This window comes from Artibeus jamaicensis, unplaced genomic scaffold (assembly GCF_021234435.1).
Source record: "Artibeus jamaicensis isolate MK-2021 breed Jamaican fruit bat unplaced genomic scaffold, CSHL_Jam_final scaffold_1964, whole genome shotgun sequence".
NCBI classification, from domain to species: Eukaryota; Metazoa; Chordata; class Mammalia; order Chiroptera; family Phyllostomidae; genus Artibeus; species Artibeus jamaicensis.
The window spans coordinates 18229372-18248543 of record NW_026522030.1 but is presented as its reverse complement, the minus strand read 5'-3'; the positions used below and the strand labels follow the sequence as shown (position 1 = coordinate 18248543).

The 19172-nt window shown below is 49.8% G+C and overlaps 1 protein-coding gene across 1 annotated transcript in view; it reads right to left on the bottom strand.

Annotated features, from left to right (window-relative positions):
* Positions 1-19172, bottom strand: part of GABBR2 (gamma-aminobutyric acid type B receptor subunit 2) — a 329685-nt gene that overhangs the window by 146964 nt on the left and 163549 nt on the right. Inside the window, exons 4-5 of the mRNA XM_053656129.1 lie at positions 16746-16847; positions 5237-5302 (exon numbers count right to left, since the gene is read on the bottom strand). Coding sequence (XP_053512104.1) covers positions 5237-5302; positions 16746-16847 — 168 coding nt within the window. The remainder of the gene's footprint in view (positions 1-5236; positions 5303-16745; positions 16848-19172) is intronic.

Sequence of the window (19172 nt, the reverse complement as noted above, 5' to 3'; positions counted from 1 at the left end):
ATATTAGCTAGCATGGTATCAACAACATCCCTACAACAAACAGATTTTATAAGGCTATTTTGGTGTAGATCTTTAGTAAAGTCTGAGATCATAATCTCAAAGCACAACCCAGAGGGAACAATTTTGCAAGGGGCCCAGAAAATTCAATCTAACTCTGCAATTTACATAAGATGCCTCTTGGCAAACTGAGCAGTCTGAGTCGTAGTCTGAGTCTTCACCCAAAGCCCGGCGTGCACAAGTGCAATCCTGCAAGTTCCTGATGTCTATATGCTTTACATACACCTTATTTGCCATTCATGTTCTTCCTTTGAGGTGGTCAGGGCAGAATTTATTATCCTCATTTTGGAATCTAGAAATCAGAGACGGAAAGTCAGTTCTCCAAGGTCACATAGCCAGGGAGAAAACTCAGCCTGGAACCTGGGTCTGCTAACTACTATGCAGAAAAACCACACTTCCTTCCTCCTATTAAAAAGAAATCACCAGACTATGCTACCAGACTTCTATCTGGCTGTAGTCCTTATTGTGCTGTTTTATATCAGGCAAAGCATGCCTTTTGAGAGCTTAGAGGCACCCAGAACACCCCACTATGTAGGAATGTCATGTGCCATCAAAATTGGGTCCAGAATGAAGTTTCTCAGTAGATTCAAAGTCCGTTTTTTGAAATTCCCCTCTATTCTTAGCAAAATAAAACAATGCCTTTTGCATGCCTTCTCAATCTTAACAGGTAGAGGCAAGAAGACGGCCCCGCTTCCTAGAAACGTACATGAAAAGAAGAGCTAACACACAGCGACTGAGGACAGGAGGGGTCTTCTAGCCAGACACAAAGGTGGGTTTTCACCACTGGACAGAGGCCATGTGGTAACCTAGGGTGGCCTGAGCGGGAGGCCAGAGCCCAGCAGGGGTCTGCCGTGAGCGCTCCAGCCTGCCACTGTCCCACTGGAAATTGTTCCTTGTGAGTGCATGTCCCACAACACAGAAGCTTGGTCCACTTGAGTGACAACACATTTTGTTTGGAATGTTAGTCAATTTAAAAGATAAAGAAGTGTCTACTGGCTTTCAAGGGGGACAAAAGGATTACAGTCAAGCAGCACTAGACGCTGTGCCCCGCACCAGCGGGGGAACTATCGCACAGCAGCCCGGCCCTCCCATTGCTCACCTACAGCCTGTGGGAAGCTAAGCCCGGGTCACTGGGTCGGTGCAAGAATTCAGTGAGATACTATGTGCACCACGCCCGTCCAACACCACACGCAGGACGTGCAGCCATTCTGTCTTCTTCCTTCTGGTAACTCATAGAGCTTCATTCCCAACATCAGTTGTTACTCGGGGTCATGCTCAGTGACGCTCTTCAGGGTCAAGAAGACGGGTCCAAATGCCAAATGGCCCTAGACTGTTCCACTTGGAGTCTGGGATTCACTCTTTATGGCTCTGTCACCTCGCTTGCTGTCAGGTGTTGGCAGTCACTTCTCACTGCCATCAAGTCACTCTCCTCACTCTGCACATGCTGCTTTCAGACGGCCACGGGCCAGGAAAGCAGGGGCCGTCAAACACGTGTGCAGAGCAGGAGTACACAGGTTTTGAGTGCGGGTCTAACATGTCATCCACTGCTGAAGCAACTGCAGAGAGGCCTCCCGGCCTTCGTCCTGGTACCTCCACCTTCACACGAGCCGAGGTTGTTTGCCATGTGACCGCTAAGTGGCTGTGGGTGTGCCTGGCTGTCCCCTTTGCCTGATGGGGAGGTCCTGGAGGGTGGCATCGGCTTTTCCCAGGGTCCTCAGTACTTGGCACAGTGCCTGGTGTACAGACCACCAATAAATGGTTGTGGAGTGACTCACTGGACACATGTCCAGTTTACTTGGTCACCTTGGTTTTCGTTTTCCCTGCCTCTGGTAGCAATGTGGTCTCGGGACCTGGGGCCACCACCCAGTGGGCCCTGCCACATGGCGATGGGTGGCCCTAAGCTCATGTTTAGTCCCATATGCTGCTTTGGTTCCTATTGGCTATAGACAGGGAATCGTGATGAGGAATTATTTTAAAATCCCATTCCCTTTTTCATGACCTTTCCTTTGCCTCCTGCCCTCCTCATGCAAGGTCATTTCCCTTTAACATCACAGTTCACTAAAATACAGTGAGAAACCTTGGCATCAGTAAAGCAGTTAACAGCTGAGTCCATGGTCTCCCTCCCACGGCTTTACGGAAGCCTCTCGACAACCCCGTCAGGTTGCTGGGGTGGGGGGTTCACCGCTTCCACTGTAGCGGTGAGGCAGCCGAAGGTGCGAAATGATCTGCCTGAGGTCACACAGCCCGTGGAGTGACACCCAGAGCCCTGTCGGAGTGCTGGAGAATTCAGACTGGGCCACGGAGGGGTGAGGAGAAGACAAAAGTGACGCGCCATGCTTGTCCTGTGCCGGAGCCAGAACGAACATTTTGCCACAGGGCTATAAATAGACCTTGCATTTGCTGGAGCCCGCTCGCCCACTGGGCGGCAGTTCCAATCTGAAGAACACAGCAACATGCTGCAAAGACCGCACCGAGGCGTTTAGACGGTGGGACATGGTGTTCCCACCTGGGCTGAGCTCTGACCCGGCAAGGCACGGGAAGGCTCTCTCTGTGGGTCTCTGCTCTGAGCAGCCCCCGACCCCACCCTACTTGACACATCCGAGTCTCGACTCACTGACCCCAAGCAGACTCTCCTCAGGACCCTGCAGACCTGTCAGAAAAACTCCTTCCTACTGGGGAAAGACCGAATGACCTGGAGGGCAGATCCTCCCGAGGGTCCCACACGCGGAATAAACACCCAACCCAGAGCTCTGAGAAGCTCCTGCAGAAGCAAAGCAGCTGGCGAGGACCCTAAGGGAAGGCTCATCTCCAAGCACCAAAAACCCAGTAAGAGGGAAGAGTCAAGTTGGGGGAGAAGGTAGGATGGTGTCCCATGGCATGTGGAAGGCAGGCAGCCTGGGGCTTTGGGTCAAGAGGAAGACAGTCACGCCATCTGTTCTGAAGCAGAAGCAGTGGCTGGAAATGCCACTCGGAAAATAATCCCAGTGCATGGCACAGAGTAGAATCACAGCCACGCCTCAGGGTGTGCTTGGCTCAGATCAGAACAGGAGGTTTGTCTGCAATTCTCACAAACAGGAGGTGGCCAGTGCCCAGTGTGGTGGCTTTATGGATCGTTTTTATTAATTTACATTTCTTGGAGTTATTACTCACCATGTGCCAGCTGCTCGCAAGGCCTGGGGACATGGGGGATCACATCCTCCAATTTGAAGCTTTATTTTCCATTTCAAAATGGGTCATTTCTGGGCCTTCTGTGGTAGCATGTGAGGGTTTATGAGTCTTGAAGTAAAATGCATTAAACCAATTTGTTCTGTTTTTAAAATGTTTCTCATGGTCCTCCTTGGATGATCATATGAAATGACCACTTGTTACCCTTAATTGATAGATAGGATGCTTAATACGACCTTGTGAAGTCCATCAGTTGGTAAACTTGGCAGCCCATCTGTGGTCCTCTAGGCCCTTGAGACCTTCCATGCCAAACAAATAAAGACCCCTGATGTTTACTGAGGGCTCCCAATAGACAGCATGCACTGTGCAAAGTGTTTTTGCTCATTTAATCTTCACAACAATCCTGAGACAGGTGTTATTCTTATTCCCACTTTACAGGTGAGAAAACCGAGGCTCAGAAAGTGTCAACAACAAGCCCGGATTCAGTAACTAGGCAGCAGAGCAAGGGTTCCTGCACAAGTAGACAGACCCCTGAGCTCTCAGCCCCACCCAGGATCTCCTGAAATGCCAGCCTTGCAGCCCCTCCCTCCTCCCCAGTGAACTCAGAGGTGAATGGGCTGTTCTCACTTTGCTCCTGGGCCTTCAGGATGAACTATCCCTGTGCAGTGGGGGCTTCTAGCCACTGCTCTCTCCTTTCTCCCAGTCTCTTTTCAGTCCCTGCGTCTCTTCTCAAACGGGGCACCAGAAGCTGGGCTGGGCATCCCAGGCAGTGTCTCCAGCCCAGAGCGGAGGGACCACTCATCCTGTGTGTGGACACGCAGCCTGACGTCACCTCGGCCCCCTGGCAGCTGCCTCCCACTGGTGACTCACAGTCACCTGAAGTCAACCAGGACCCCTACGTCTTTTCTGCTCTCAACACGCAGTAGTCCTCGGCTCTGTCTCTACCATATTTGACTTCAGTGGCTTGCTTTTTTCTGATGTAACCTTTTGTTAGAACTATTAGATTTAATCTTGGATTTAATCAAATGCTCCAGCCTGTTGAGGTTCTTTGTACCCCGACTCTGTCATCCAACATATAGCACAACTTCTAAAATTCCTACAAGTCTGCTTTTTATAATTTCATCCAAGTTACTGACAAAAAGTTCAAAGAGAAGAGAGGCCTGTGGCCCATCACTGGTTTCTACACCCAAAATAACCTCGGTCTCAGACGAAGGGCTGACTGGGTCAAGGACGACTCCCACAACTGGGTTCTCATTCTGTTGACCTGTCTCCTGACCCAGGGCAGACGAGGGGAACCAGGACATCAAAATGGAAATATCAGTTCCTATGTTAGAATTCCTATACACACTTAGGTTAGAACATCATATGGAAAAAGGAGAATTAGATCGGGAATCAGTGAATGGGAATGGAACCTTGGCTTTGCCATGAACTGGCTGAGGGCTTTTTGGAAAGTCCCTTCACCTCTCTGGACCCCCGTGTCCTCGTCTGTACGATGAGATAATGACCGTTGCTTCACATGGCTATTGGAAAGATTGTATGAGATAAGGTATAAAAAGTCCTTCATCCCCTATCACACACCAGACAACTGTAAAGGATTTGGGGGTACATATTGGATGGTTGACCATTTGTTCTAAAGCTAAGACTCTGAGCCCTGCTTACAGGGCAGGGAGGCGTCTGGGAGCCTGCCTTGCCCCTGTCCTGGTGCTTCCCGCTGCACGGTGCACGCAGTCGGCCTCCATTAAGCAGGGCTGAGTCGAGAGGACTTGCAATCAGCAGATGGGGCTTAGACAGTGGATTTGGTAATAAATCAGGTCCCTGGTTCCCCCTCCAGCTCTCCTGTTCCAAGCCCTGGGGCTCTAGCTCCGGGAAGAAGAGTGAGCAGGGAGAATAACATGGTTGCTTCCCGACTCCAGTCCTAGAACCTCACTCACCCACCCGGTGGTGAGAATGAGTCCGAGAAAAAGCTTCGTGAACTTCCCCAAAGACACAGTGACATGATCAAAGTTTTACTTACACAACAGAACACCTTTGCTGCCATATGCTGGTCAAACTGGCCGAGGATGATCCTCACGTCATTGCCCTGTGGACAGAAGGACACGTATGTAAAGGCGAGTGCATGACAGCACACCCCAGAGGGCTCAAGGCCAAGGCAGAGAACATTTGTGCAGCCCAAGCGCCCAGCCAAGAGCTCTGCCCAAGCAGGGCAGGCAGAGCAGCACCTCACCCCCAGCCCGGCCCGGAATCTCTGGCTTACTCTGGGGCCAGCCCTCCCTGGTCTCACGAGTAAGCTGAGGGGATACTACACAGGCTGGAGGCTAAAGCTGACCTTGGCCTCTCTCCTGCTCTCCTCCAAACCCTCCAGGGAGCAGAGACAGAGTCTGATCTTCTTGCTCACTATACATGTAGAAAAACTGAGGCCAGAGGAATGAAGGGAGCTTCCTCGGTCTCCAGGATGGTGTCTGAAGAAATGAGACATGAGACTCGTCTGACGCCCCCACCCACCCTTTATTCTACACTTTTATACCTTCTTGGAATCCACAAAGCTTTCACATTAAGTTTCAGAATCTCTTTGAGTTCTGAGCTTTGTTCAAATATCAGTTCTACCAACAAGCTTCAAGGGTGGCCTTAGGTGGCCCTTCCCCACCTGGCCTCAATTTCCTGATCTGCAGACTAGGGACGAATGGTGGTGCTTACCTTACAGCAGTTGCTGATGGCACTAAATGAGACAGATCACCCTCACAACATGCTTAACACGGTTCCTGGCACACAGTGAGTGTCTAGTAAGTGCTAGCTAGTATTAGTATTTTATAACCTTCCCTCAGCCCATCTTTATTTCAGAGGAAAAATCTATATCCAAAAGCTCTATAAAATGCTTGTTTATTATCTTATTATCTCAGTGTGGTTAATAGGTATAAGCTGTACAACAGCTCCTGGGGCTCATTTATTAGTTCAATAAACAGTTACTCCATGCCTGTTGGAGGCTCCCTCCCAGGTCAGGGTGAGGGTCCTCTGGTTGCTTTGTAGGGGGTGAGGGTCCAGGCTGGGCCCTCTCCACACAGAAGACAAGCTGGAGGGGGGTGTGCCGGGCAGCCACCAGGAGGCCAGCCGGGTCCTGGCCTGCACGCCGGCCCCCGCCCTGCTCGCTTCCTGCCTTCCTCAGCAGGGCTCAGCCTTGCAGGTGGTGCTACCTTCCCACCGTTCACTCTGTCCTCTCCAACAGGCCTCAAGGCCTTTTGATGCAGAGAGAAACATGCTTTTAAATATCAGTTTTTAGCATCTGTCAAAATTGGAAAATGCTGACTGGGAGGCCAGTTTACTCATCATGTACTTTAGCAAAATAAAAAAGGCCTGGATTCTAAAATCATCCTTCGTCTGTGAGCAAGAATGGAAAGAAGAAGAGAAAAAGTCGCTCGGAAAGGGCTTTGAAAGATCGTTAATGGAGCGGTGGAAGGGAGGCAAGCTTTTGTCATCACGGTGTCTGCAAGGCTATAAAAAGTTCTAAGCTGCTCTGGTCTGCAGGCATGCTCCCAGGCACACTCCAGGGTCTTTCTGCTTCTTTGGTGAAATCTTTTATCATTTCTTGCTGCTAACAATACCCATCCACCCAGCCAACGCTTATGGAACATCTGCTTGGTGCCAAGTTCTGTGTTGTTAAACATGATAGAGGAGAAACAGCTTATTGGATTTTGCAGTTAGAGAGACCTTGGTTCAAGTCCCAACTCTACCACTGACCAGCTGCACTCTCCTGAAGCCTCATCAAAGAAATAATACCACCTACCTTGCAGGTGGCTGTAGGATTAATGATATGAAACCTACCTGTTGGCTTCCATGATGCTCTCTCCTGGGTCCCTCCCACCTCCTGGTCACTTCTGCTCAGAGTCAGCTCCTTACCTTTCTACCCATCCCTACATGCTGGTGTTGAACTCAGTTCTGTCCTAGTCACTCTCCCTGGGCATCGTCACTCATGACCCCAGCCACAAGTACCCTCAATGTGCTCTGGGGTCCAAAATCTCCCTCCCCAGCCCAGACTTTTCTCCAGTTGCCTACAGGATACCTCCTTGGATTCGCCCAGGCACCTCAAGCTCAACATGTCCCCAGTGGAACCCATCATCTTTCCCCTCGAGCCGCTTCCTCCCACTGTGCTGTCCATCTCTGAGACTGGCATCGCCAACCTCCTACTCCCCCAGGTGGGAAACGTGGTGGTCACCTTAGGGTCGCTCCTCTCCTTCATCCAAGCCACAACCCGGGCCTGTTGGTTCCGTCTGCTCACAGCTCCCACATCACTCCTGTCCCTCCAGCCCCACTGCCATGGTTCAGCCACTGTTGTTCCCTGTGTGGTGAACCTCGGCAGCCTCCTCCCCGGGTCCCTGCCCCTAGTCCTCCCCATCTGCCCCGTCCCTACAGGACAAATGAAGGGATCATTCCACAATTCAAATGTGACCACGTAAAATCTTTTTGTGGCTCCCTGAACTTTCCAGATTGATCTCTGAGCATTCAAGATTCTTTACCAACTGACTCCTGGGCACTTCTCAGCCCCGTTTCTCCCTAGTTCTCACGTCTCACTCCTCCACAGCTGCATCCAGGTCTGCTACTCGTTCCTTCATTCATTTGCTTATTCATTCATTCACTCATTCATTTCCTCCCTACATATCCTCTTTCTTTCTGTAAGCCCACTCACTCAGAATGTCCATCCCTCCCACCCTTCATGTACCTCTACTCTGAGAGGCCATCTCTGTCCCATCAGTCTTGGTGACCATTTGTTCCTCTGTGGGCCCAGAGCACTCAATCACGGCACATGCCACTTACATCTATGTTTCCCCACTGGACTGAGGGTAATTGGATCTGTCTCTGGGTTTCTAACTCCCAGGACAGGGCATAGCATATATGTCAATAAATAGATGTTGAATGCCTGACGAAGTCCATGAACCTTGTGTCAAGCACCAAGTGCAAAGCCTGGCCCATACTGGTTTTTTTGGTAGCTGGTACCATCATTGCGCTAATATCCTTTTAGCCTAGGGCGCAGGCACTGATTGGGTTCAACACGTCCATTTCTTAAATGGACCAAGGGACCCAATATTCTCCATGGCTGACCACCTGCTGATGCATAAATAACCAGCTCTGCCATTTGTGGACCATTTAGTGTTCCTGTTGCCTTGACAACCAAGTTGCATAGATTGCTTGGACCATGCTCCAAGACTGTTAGGACTGGATGAGGCCCAAGGGATCAGTGATCTAGTTAAACTCTTCCCTGAGGGGTAAAAGGCTTCCTCCAAGGCTGCCCTGCACGCCGGAGCCAGTGCTCTCACCTTGGTGCTCCCTGACCAACAGAGCGGCCCAAGGACGATCCTGTCCAGAGCCGGGCTGGGCCTGACACAGGGAGCTTCACACCCATTCTAATTCTAGATGGTGAGTGAGAGAGGGCAAGATGCTGCAAAGTCTGGGAGGAAAGCGGACAAGCCAGCACCCAGTGCAGCTGAAACCTGAGAGCCTGGGGTGCTGTTATTATGCCCACTCTGGAAAATTTCATGAGCCAACTGAGGTCCCCCCAAACTGAGACTTTCCCAGGCTCAGCAGACGCCATTGGGCCTGCTGGATTCCCTCCTAGGGCTGGCATACCCCTCCCAGCCGCAGCAAGGGCGGCTGCCAGCAACTTGCTACCTTCTCAGTTGAGGGGGGCTTTTCCTGGCCCAGGAGGCTATGCCAGGCCCCACGCTCCATGCCAGCCTGTGACTGACACATACATACACGTGGGAAACTCCAGCCCCTTTGCTGGAGGGTGAGCAGCTCTGTGGAAGCAGGCTGTGCTCCAGAGACTCTGTGGGGCCAGGCTAAGCAGGTCTCCACTAGGACAGCTTTTGGGCCCAGCTCCCCTCTAGCCTCATCCTGCTTGTCTCTCCTTCTCCTGAGTGCACTTTCAGCAAATCATTTTTACAAGAACCTCAGGCTCTCTTCCTACACTGAAGTACAGAAGTAGGAAGTGGTTGTGCAGGCTCCACTGCAGGTGGGTCTGGCTCCAGAGCCTGAATGCTTGACCAGGCCCCTCTGTGGAGTGCCTGCCAGGCGGAGAAGGCCGACCCCACAGGCCTGAGCTGCAAGAGCACAGCATCCTGTCTGCAGCAACAACTCATGGAGACGAGTCTTACAACATTGAAGTGCAAGGATCTGAGTGGAAAATGCAATCCTGAGACATCACAATGGCTGTCTCGGGAGGGCTACCCCTTTCTGTCTTCTCTGTGGCAGGAGTGTGGTCTTCTACCAGAAGGTCAAGGTCGATCTGACACTGACTTCTGGGTTATCTGGCATCTCCTACCACCTGTGCTTCTGCTTCGATCACCGTTCAATAACTTCCCGGTTCTCAGACCCGCTCTACCCACCCTGCTGGGCTGCTGGAAAATCAAATCAGACTATGTTGGATGTTGTAAGAAAGGGATGAGGTGCTGTGAGCCCCAGGGCAGCTGGGCTATTATTGTAGGCAGGCCATCACGTGAGCTGGGGATGGCCTGACCTGGGGTGGTGGACACTGGGGAAGGGGTCTCTCGGGCTCTGAGGCCTGGGGTGAGCTTGACAGAGTCAGCCTGGATGTTTTCCAAAGTCCCTTGTGGCTTTGACAGACTGATTCCACACCCAGAAGGAGCACCCTGTCTTTTATTTAGCTAAAATTAGTCTTTTCTTAGACTTGTTCTTTTTTTCCTCACCAGAAATGTCCCTAAAGGCAGAGAAGCAAAAGACACATACTCTTTAAGGAAGGGAGTGAGGAGGGAATAGCCCCCGGCAGCCCACTGGCAAATCATGGCATTTCTTTAAAATTCACTATTTTATTAAAAAAAAAAAACACCAACTCATATACAGCCATGGCTGGTGTGACTTAGTGGATTGAGCACCAGCCTGTGAAACAAAAGGTCTCTGGTTCAATTCCCAGTCAGGGCACATGCCTGGGTTACAGGCCAGGTCCCTGGTTGGGGGCGTACAGGAGGCAACTTATGGATGTGTCTCTCACACTTTAATGTTTCTCTCTGTTCTTCTCCCTTCAGCCCTCTCTTAAAAAATAAACAATATCTAATAAAATAAAATAAATTAATAACTCATATATAGTTGGCATTCTAATTGTTTACCTGTTTGTCTTAAGATACAAACAATGCTTTTTCTTCCCACATCTCTGAGTAAAACTGGCCTGCTAGGAAGATGCACAATATTTATTCCAGCTTTGTGTCCCCTCCGGGGGCTTGTATGAACCTCAGTTTCAGGCAGACAGGCCGGGTTGCCGGCCTCTGGAAGGGCGATGAAATTCCCACTAGGACTCTCCCATGGCACAAAGAGGGGGACAAGACCTAATGCCCCCAAAGATATCTAATTTCCCAGGACTCGTGAATATGTCATGGGACATGCCAGGGCGAATGAACGCTGCAAATGAAATTGGAGTTGCTAATCTGCTGACTTACAAAACAGAGTCCTTCCTGTAATGTGAGCACAAGGCGATGGGCTGGGGGATGCTGGGGGAAGGCAGGTCAAGTACTGAACTGAACAGAAGGGCGTGTCGGAGCCCGGCGCCTGCCCCCACAGGGCCCAACACCTTACTGTGGAAAGAGGCAGGGGCGGCCCCTTTGGGGGCTGGCCTTCTTGTCAGGCCCAGCGACAGCTAATGTTAAAGGCCCCTTTCGGAACAGGCCCAGAAGGAGCTTCAAGGCCTGAGGGGTTCTTCATCACACAGAGATGGTTTTATTTCCTGACTTTCTTTAGAGTTGTAGCGGCTGCATCAGCCTGATTAATTTAATTATTCGGTTCCTCTACGCTCTTGCTTATTTTTGCTTGGGTGATCTGTCCAAGGCTGAGAGAGAGAGGTGATGGCTCCCAATAGTTTTGTGTTTCCGTCAATTCCCCTTTGTATTTGTAACAGGCTTTTCTTTATATATTTCAGTGAGATGCAATTTGGAGCAATAATGGTCCACGAGTGCGTTATTCTCATGGTGAATTGTAGCCTTATTTAGAGAAAATGACTCTCCTCAACACCAGAACCTTGAATTCTCTTTGCTCTGATATGAACACTGAGCATCTTGTTTCATTTTGGTTTGCTTGATATATTGTACCTTTACCCAACCTTTTACCTTTGACCTTTCCAGGTCACTCTGTTGTAAATGGCTCTAGTTAGCTCTTCAAAGCACGACCCGAAAGTCTTTGCCTTTTAATACAGAGTTTGACCTATCTGAGCTAAGGTCAGGATGACTGTAGTTGGTTAGCAATTACATTTTGTGCTCTCCAGTTTTCACATTTGCTTTCTGTGTTTCGATATGTGGACTAGATTTTCTTTGCTTTTACCTTCCATGTTTCAGAAGCTTCTGCTTGCATTATAGCATGTTTACCATTCAGTTACTCTAAACCTTCTATAGCTTGTATTTCTCTAATTATGAAACTCATGAGCAAAATGGTCTCTTTGAAGTCCCTCTCCTCTGTAAGACCAGGAATTGAGCACCCATTTAAAACAATTTTTTTTATCCTTACCCAATAACATTTTTTCATTGCTTTTAGAGAGAGAAGAAGGAAAAAAGAGAAAAATTGATGCAAGAGAGAAGCATTGGTTGGTTGCCTCCAGCACACTCCCAGAAAAGGGAATCATACGTACCTGGACCAGGGATTGAACCTGCAACCTAGGAATGCGCCCTGACCAGGAATCAAACCTGAAACCTTCTGGTTACAGGACGATACTCCAACCAACTGAGCCACACCAGCCAGGGCCCGTGGTTTTTTTTAACACACCCACTTTTGGCTCTGTTAATGGAATTAACAGAATGGAATGGAATGGAATGGAACAGAATGGAATTAGATTTTCATATTCAATTATTATTACTACAGTATCTATTTTCCCATTATATGTACATGTATGCTTGCTTTCCAAATGGATTTTTGCATGTATATACATTTTTATAACAATCACTTAAACTTAGCTCTTTTTCCACGGGTTCTGGCAGCTCCTGCTGAGCCACGGCAGGTTCTGTCATGGTTTGCCCTGGATCTAGAAGGCTGACATAAGACTCCAAGGATTACCTTCTAGAAGGGCACCTGGCACGTGCCTCGCGTGAACCTCACACGTGGCCGAAGGTCTCCCTGCGGCTCCACTGTTCCGGGGACTGGATGCCGTGGAGGAGTGGAGGTGGCCTGGATTTTGCACCTTTGTGGAAAATACGCTCTTTTCTGGCCTAGATACTTGTAGATTTTCCCTTTTATGTTTGTATCTCAAAACTTTTGCCTAAAGATGTCTATATACGATGCCCTGTTCACCACTCCCACTAGCACACGGGAAGGCCGGCTAGTCTGCATGTTGCCTTTTGACCTGTTGATTTTGTAGTTCCCTCACGGTTGAAGATCGGGTTTTGTACGTTCCAATCTAGTAGGTCTCTTGGGCACATTTAAGTTTGTCTCCAATTTTTTAAAAATAAATTTCTTATTTGAAAATAGTTTCAGATTCACAGAAAAATCACAGATAGTACAGAAAGTTCCATATGTCCCTCACACAGTTCCCCCTATTATTAACATCTTGTGCTAGGGTGGTGCATTACAATTAATGAGTTGACGTTGACTATTATTAGCTAAAGCACACGCTTTATTCAGACCTCTTGAGTGCCTTCCTCTAACGCTCTTTCCTACCCCTGAACTTCATCTAGGACACCGCATTCAATGAGCTGCCACGTCTCCAGAGGCCCCTTGGGTGCAGACATTCCTTATTTTCAGAGTCGTGGACCGTGTTGAGGTATTGGTCAAGGATTTTGTTGAATGGCCTTCAAAGAGAATTTGCCTGGTGTTTTTCTCATGGCTAGACTGGGGTTATGGACTTTGGCAAGGAAGACCATGGAGGTAAAACACCCTTTCCTCACATCATTTAAAGGGTACCTCCTATCAACAGGACTTATCGCTACTGCTGCTGACCTTGACCACCTGTCTGAGGCCGTGTCTCTCAGGTTTTCTATTACAGTTACCCCTCCCCCTACTGCTGCATGCCGTGCTCTTCAGAGGGAAGCCACTGAACAAGTGGGTGGTCTACTCCACCTCCCTGAATGTGAAATATCTGCATGAATTATCAGGAATTCTTCGGCATAGGAGATTTGTCTATTCTCTCCCATTTACTTATTCAGTCGTTCATATCAATATAGACTCATGGATATTTATTTTATACTTCCAACACTGCTTTTATTTTGTTGCTCACATGTCCCAGCTGTGGCACTGAGAGCTCCTTCTGATGGCGGCTGCACCCCTCTGGGCCACCCCGCCTGTGTGGTGGAGTCCCGAGCACTCCTGGTTTCTGGCACTACAAGGTGTTCCGGGGTCTACTTCCTGTCTCATCCCTACAGTCAGCCATTTCTTCAAGGAACCTGGTTGCTCTTCCTTGAGAATGATATTAGACACCAAGATCTGGGTGCTGGGTATGACTGCTGATACTGGGTGCCTACTTCTCATTTTTATTTTGCTTCTGTTTCATTTGGTCCTGATTTTCCCTTAGGACCTCCCTTTTCCAGCATCCCTAACTGGTACCTTTCCTCTCATTGAATTGATTTCTTTGACCATTTCCTCTGAATCTTGTACTCTGTATTATTGATTTTTATTTTCCTTGGCATTAACTCTGCTCTCCGCTACCTCCCACGCAGATTTCAATTCTATAATTTGCTATATAGTTTTCTTTCTTATCCTCCATACCTCCCTTCTCTATCTTATCCCACAGTAAACCACAGATTTGCTTTTTCTCAGGGCTTTCCAGAAGTTACGTCTCTTTGTTCTTGAGTATTTTATTGCTGTCTTCTGCTTGCTTTGTCTGCCCCAGACTTGGCATTTTACTAATACATAGCCAACAGACTTACTAAGCACATTAGATTTGGCTCTAGGTGATGGGTGGGGGATTAAAACTGTGACCACGACAGAGAGAAGCCGCTGGCCCCTAGAGCTCACACCCCAGTGGGGGACGGAGAGGATGGAACAACTGGGTGAAATGAAATGTGGGTCGGACACTGATGGTGGAGTTGTTTCCCCAAAGAACTGTTAAAATCCTAACCCCCGATACTTCAGAATGTGACCTCATTCCAAACAGGGTCATTACAGGCGCCATTAGCTAGGACAAGGTCTTAGTAGAGTAGGGTGGGCTCTTAATACAAGATGATTCAAGTCCTAATACAAAGACAGTGTGAAGAGGAAGACGGAAAACATCGCCAGAGGCAGAGACTGCAGCCAGGGAACACCGAGGATTGCCAGCAACACCCGGAGCTCAGAGAAAGGCAAAGGGGAACCCCAGAGTCTTCCAGAGAGCGTGGCCTTGACCTTGGACTTCTAGTTTCCAGAATGGGAGAGAATAAATTTCTGTCGTTTCAAGCCACCCCAGTTGTGGCACTTTGTTAAGGCATACCCCCCCCAAATTAATACAGAGGCCCACCAGTGAAATGGAAAAAGAAATGAGCAGAAAGGAGGGATAAGAGTGAGAGGGGAAGAGATTTCAGATTTTTTATCTTTTAAGAAAGATTTTATTTATTTATTTTTAGACATAGGGAGAAGGGGAGAAACATCAGTTGGTTGTCTCCAACTGGGGACCTGGCCCGCAGCCCTGGTTAATGCCCTGTTTGGGAATCAAACTAGCAACACCCACCCCACCAGTTCACAGGCTGGCACTCAATCCACTGAGCCACACCAGCCAGGGTGCGAAATAAATTTTAAATGAAGCAGTTAGAGAAGGGAAAGTTTGGGAAAAGGGGACCACTTAGCACCAAGGAGAACAAAGTGTGAGGAGGAGCTTCGCAGCTTCCAGGGAAAGGATGCTCTGCATGGAAGGGACTCTGCCAACCAACTGTGCCTGCTGTCCTTGGCTCTTCCCTGCCCTGCTTAGGTGACTCTGGAATCTTTCCTCAGAGCAGCAGCTATGTGGGGTTGGGGAGAGCGCTGGGCCCTGGTGTTGCCCAGATTCAGGTTTGAATTCCAACCTTCCTTTCTAGCTGGGTGACTTGGGTTGAGTTCCTTCACCTCTTTGAGCCTCCAGTTCCCCATTTGTGAAATGGGGATACAGATCCCCTCTGTCCAAGGCTCCAGGGAGGATGAAATGAGCAAGTGGCAGTCAGGGGGACCTGGCCCTTGGTTGGTGCAGTGGAAAGGTCAGCTGCTATTTTCATCACCATTAATGTCACTCCTGCTTCTGTCTGAGTTGGTTGGCTGATGAGCAGAACACCCAGTTCCATCCCCAATTTCCTGTAGACTTTCAACTAGTGCTTCTGCTCTCTACACAAAGGTTCTTTAAACTTTAAAGCCCGCAGAACTCTGCAGGGCCTCTGAGGCGCAGGAAGCTATTTCAAGTGCGCACGCTGGGGAGACGCTGTGTGTGGCAGGAGAATGTCAGTTCGGCACTGGGCCCCTGCCACCAGCCCCACCCCAGGTGCTCGCTCCCTGCAGAGCGGGCGCATCACCCCTCGGGGTCCTCAGGCCCCACACAGCCTCCCGGGGAAGAAGAGCGTGGGCAGACCTGGCCCCGACGCCTGCGCAGCCAGCAGGCCTCCCCAGCTACTGTTTCTCATCTGCAGAGGCCCCCCGGGGCTGAATGTCCTGTGCAGGTGCAGGGCCTGCTCCAGAGCAGGGTCAAACAACTGCTTCCCTTGCTCCTCACCTCTCAGTCTCTGTCTCTCCATCTGTGAACTGAGACTTTGAAAGATGAGAGCCGTGACCTGCCACCTGCTCTGACTAGTGTAACCTGGGACCTGCCCAGGAGAGAAGGGCAGGAGGGTAGCAGGGCTGTCCTGCTCTCTGCCTTCAGCCCTCCTTCCCTGCTGGGCTCCTGCAGGTCCCCATCCTGCTCATCCCCCGTGGCCAGCTCAAATGTCCCTCCTCTGGAGCCCCATAGGAATTCTCTCCCTGGGGGGGGGGGCCAGTCGCTTCCTCCCTTGTCGCCTGGCCCCTCTGTTCCTGATTCCCCTGAACGGTGTCTGCCATCCTCACCAGCAGCGAGCCACCTGAAGTCAAGGGTAGGCCTGATGGTAACTGTGTGCCCAGGAGAGGGTCTCGAATACCTCAAACAAGGTATTTGAGAGAGTTTGTGGAGTGAATGGACCAATGACAGAGCCCACTTAGGACTGGGCAAACTTGTGGCTGACCCTTTCTGTTACTGGAGTGAGCGTCAGTGAGTGGGTTGGGAGCCTGGGCTTTCATCCCAACCATATACTTCCTTGATGTGGTTTTGGGCAAGACAGGTCCCCTCTCTGAGACTCTCCATGTTGGAGATGATGCTAACTTGTGCCCTGCTGGCCCCTCGGGCTGGGGTGACAGACAGACAGTCATTGGTAAGCTTTACATGGCCATGCAGCTGGCCCTCAGACCTTTGGCCAGGGCTGGACAACAGCCAAAAGGAAAGCCAAGGGAAGCCAGCTCCAGGGAGCCTCTCCCATGTCTGAGGTGCCCAGGATGAAATGAAGCAGCCTGAACTTGAGGCCCCTTCACGGTCAGGGGGCTGGGGAACCCCAGGAGCGTGGTGTCGGTCTGTCCTTCAGGCCACAGCCAGCTGCGCCTACCTTAAGCTTCTTGACACTGGTGCAGGGGTCATTGGAGAAGCTCTCGGTGTCTGAAATCTCGATGTCCTCACCGTACAGCACCCCGGTCAGGTCATTCCTCACCTGTCAGCAGAGAAAAGGGAGAGAGTGGGTGTGCTGGTGGCCACAGGAAGGGCTGGTTCGGAGACATCGTCCTGGCTCAGACGGGTGAGGTGGTTTTCTCCGCCAACATGGGAAAGGAGTGGCTTTTATCTTCATTAGAAAATGGAGCATCCTGTGGAGCCCCGGAGGCCCCCTGAGCCCACGCCGCACCCGGCACGTGGGCACGAGGAGGCCAGGCAGGGAAGGGGCTCGCTGGCGTTGCCCAGGAACTGCCCGGGAGAATCAAGATGAGCATCCGAGCCCCTGGACGTTTTCTCTGGTGTTTCTCCAGAGTCACACTGTCTCCAAATCAGACTATTACACAAAGACATCTCCACGGTATTTATATTTTGTTTTTCTAATCCTCACCTGAGGACATGCTTACTGCTAAAGAGAAAGGAAGGGACAGAGAGCAACATTGGTGTATCAGAGAAACATCGATTGGCTGCCTCCCATATGTGCCCTGACTGGGTATTGAACCTGCCACCTAGGTTTGTGTCCTGACCAGGAATGGAACCCGCAACCTTTCGGCATGAGCAACAACACTCCAACCAGCTGAGCTGCATGGCCAGGGCAATATTTATGTTTTGTATTAATTATTCATAATCTTGCTTTACTTATAAGGCAAAAGAATAGCCAAGACATTCAAAGAGACATGATGCAGACTAGAGGAAAGTGTTAAGCGGATATGGAACCAGCCTGTGGTGTTAGACACACCTGCATGTCTGCTGACGCACAGACTGACTGACGCCAGTGTGCGGGGAAAGCAGAGGGCTGTACACTCCGGAGTTCACCGAGACCAGCCAGCAGTGAAACCGTTTTTGTAGAAAGACAGTACAGAGCGGTAGGGACTGCGGCAACCGGGCAACCACACGCCCTGCCCAAGGTGGCAGCTCCAGTCCCGCCACGCCGCAGTGCCAGTCCAGAGTCACCAAACTTCCTGACTCTGGGGGGAGAAATCAGAAATGCAGATTTTTTAAATATAAGATTCCCCCAACATTTTAAAATATTGATACTATTTTGAATTTAAAAAGAAACAAAGTAAAGACCAAGCCACGTAAATGGGAAGTCTGTGGGCGGCCCATGGCTGGGGGTGTGCACGCGCCCTCTGTCACAAAGCAATGGAAACCGAGTTGTGAGTTGCAGCAGAAAGACCTGGATGACGGCTGCGGGGGCCCAGGGTCCAGGTCCCGCCCCATCACTGACTTGCTTGTGGCCTCGGCCTCTTTGTGTAACCCTCTGCCTCTCAAGTCTTTAGTTTCTTCCTCTTTCAGACAAGATAATCCTTAAGAGCACTTCTTGCTCATGCCCGTTGGAATGGTTAGTATTGAAAACACAAAGTGTTGCTGTGAGCACAGAGAGATGGGAATCCTGAGTGAGCGCTGATGGTGGGGATGTAAACTGGAGCAGCTGCTTCGGAAAACAGTAGGGCAGTTCCTCAAAAGTGAAACCTAGAATTTCTCTCTGACCCAGCAACTGAACTTGAGGGCGTAGACCCAAAAGAACTAAAGCAGGGACCTGAAGAGACATTTGTACTCCTGTGTTCACAACAGCATCGCAAACAATATCCAAAAGGTGGAAGCAGCTCAGGTGTCCATTGATGGATGGATGCATAAACCCACTGTGGTCCACACATACAATGGAGTATTCTTCAGCCATAAAGAGGAAGGAAATTCTGACACCTGCCACAGCGTGGATGACCCTCGAAGACATTATACTAAGTAAAACAAGCCTGGCACAAAAAGACAAACATTATTCCCCTTATATGAGGTACCTAGAGAAGCCAAATTCAAGAGAGGAAGTAGAACAGCAGCAGTTAGGGGCTGTGGAGGGAGGGCTGGGGGGTTACTGTTTAATGGGTACTGTTTCTGTTCGAAATCATGAAAAAATTCGTCAGGAGAGGGCAGGTGGTGCTGGACGGACGGCATGACTGTCCTTGACACCACTGAACTACACACTGAAAATGCTTCACATGGGGAATTTTATGTTATGTATATTTTACCACAATAAAAAAGCACTTCCTGCTTCAAAACTTGGTAGATTCTTCCAATGTGTGTGTCAAAATGTTTTGAATAATTTGGCTCTTGTGAGGAAGATCAGTTACAATATTTCTTTTTTATTTTGAGTATCACAGGATGGTCCGGGGAAGCCACCACTGTGGAAGGAGAACAAAGGGGCTTCAGTGAGACCTGCTGTATTTTATTTCTTTAAAAGAAATTGACACAAAATGGGCATTTTAAACCCTGGGTAGCACACCATGGGCAGTTGTTATTCTGTGCTTTTCTGAGTGCTTGAAAGACTTTGTGA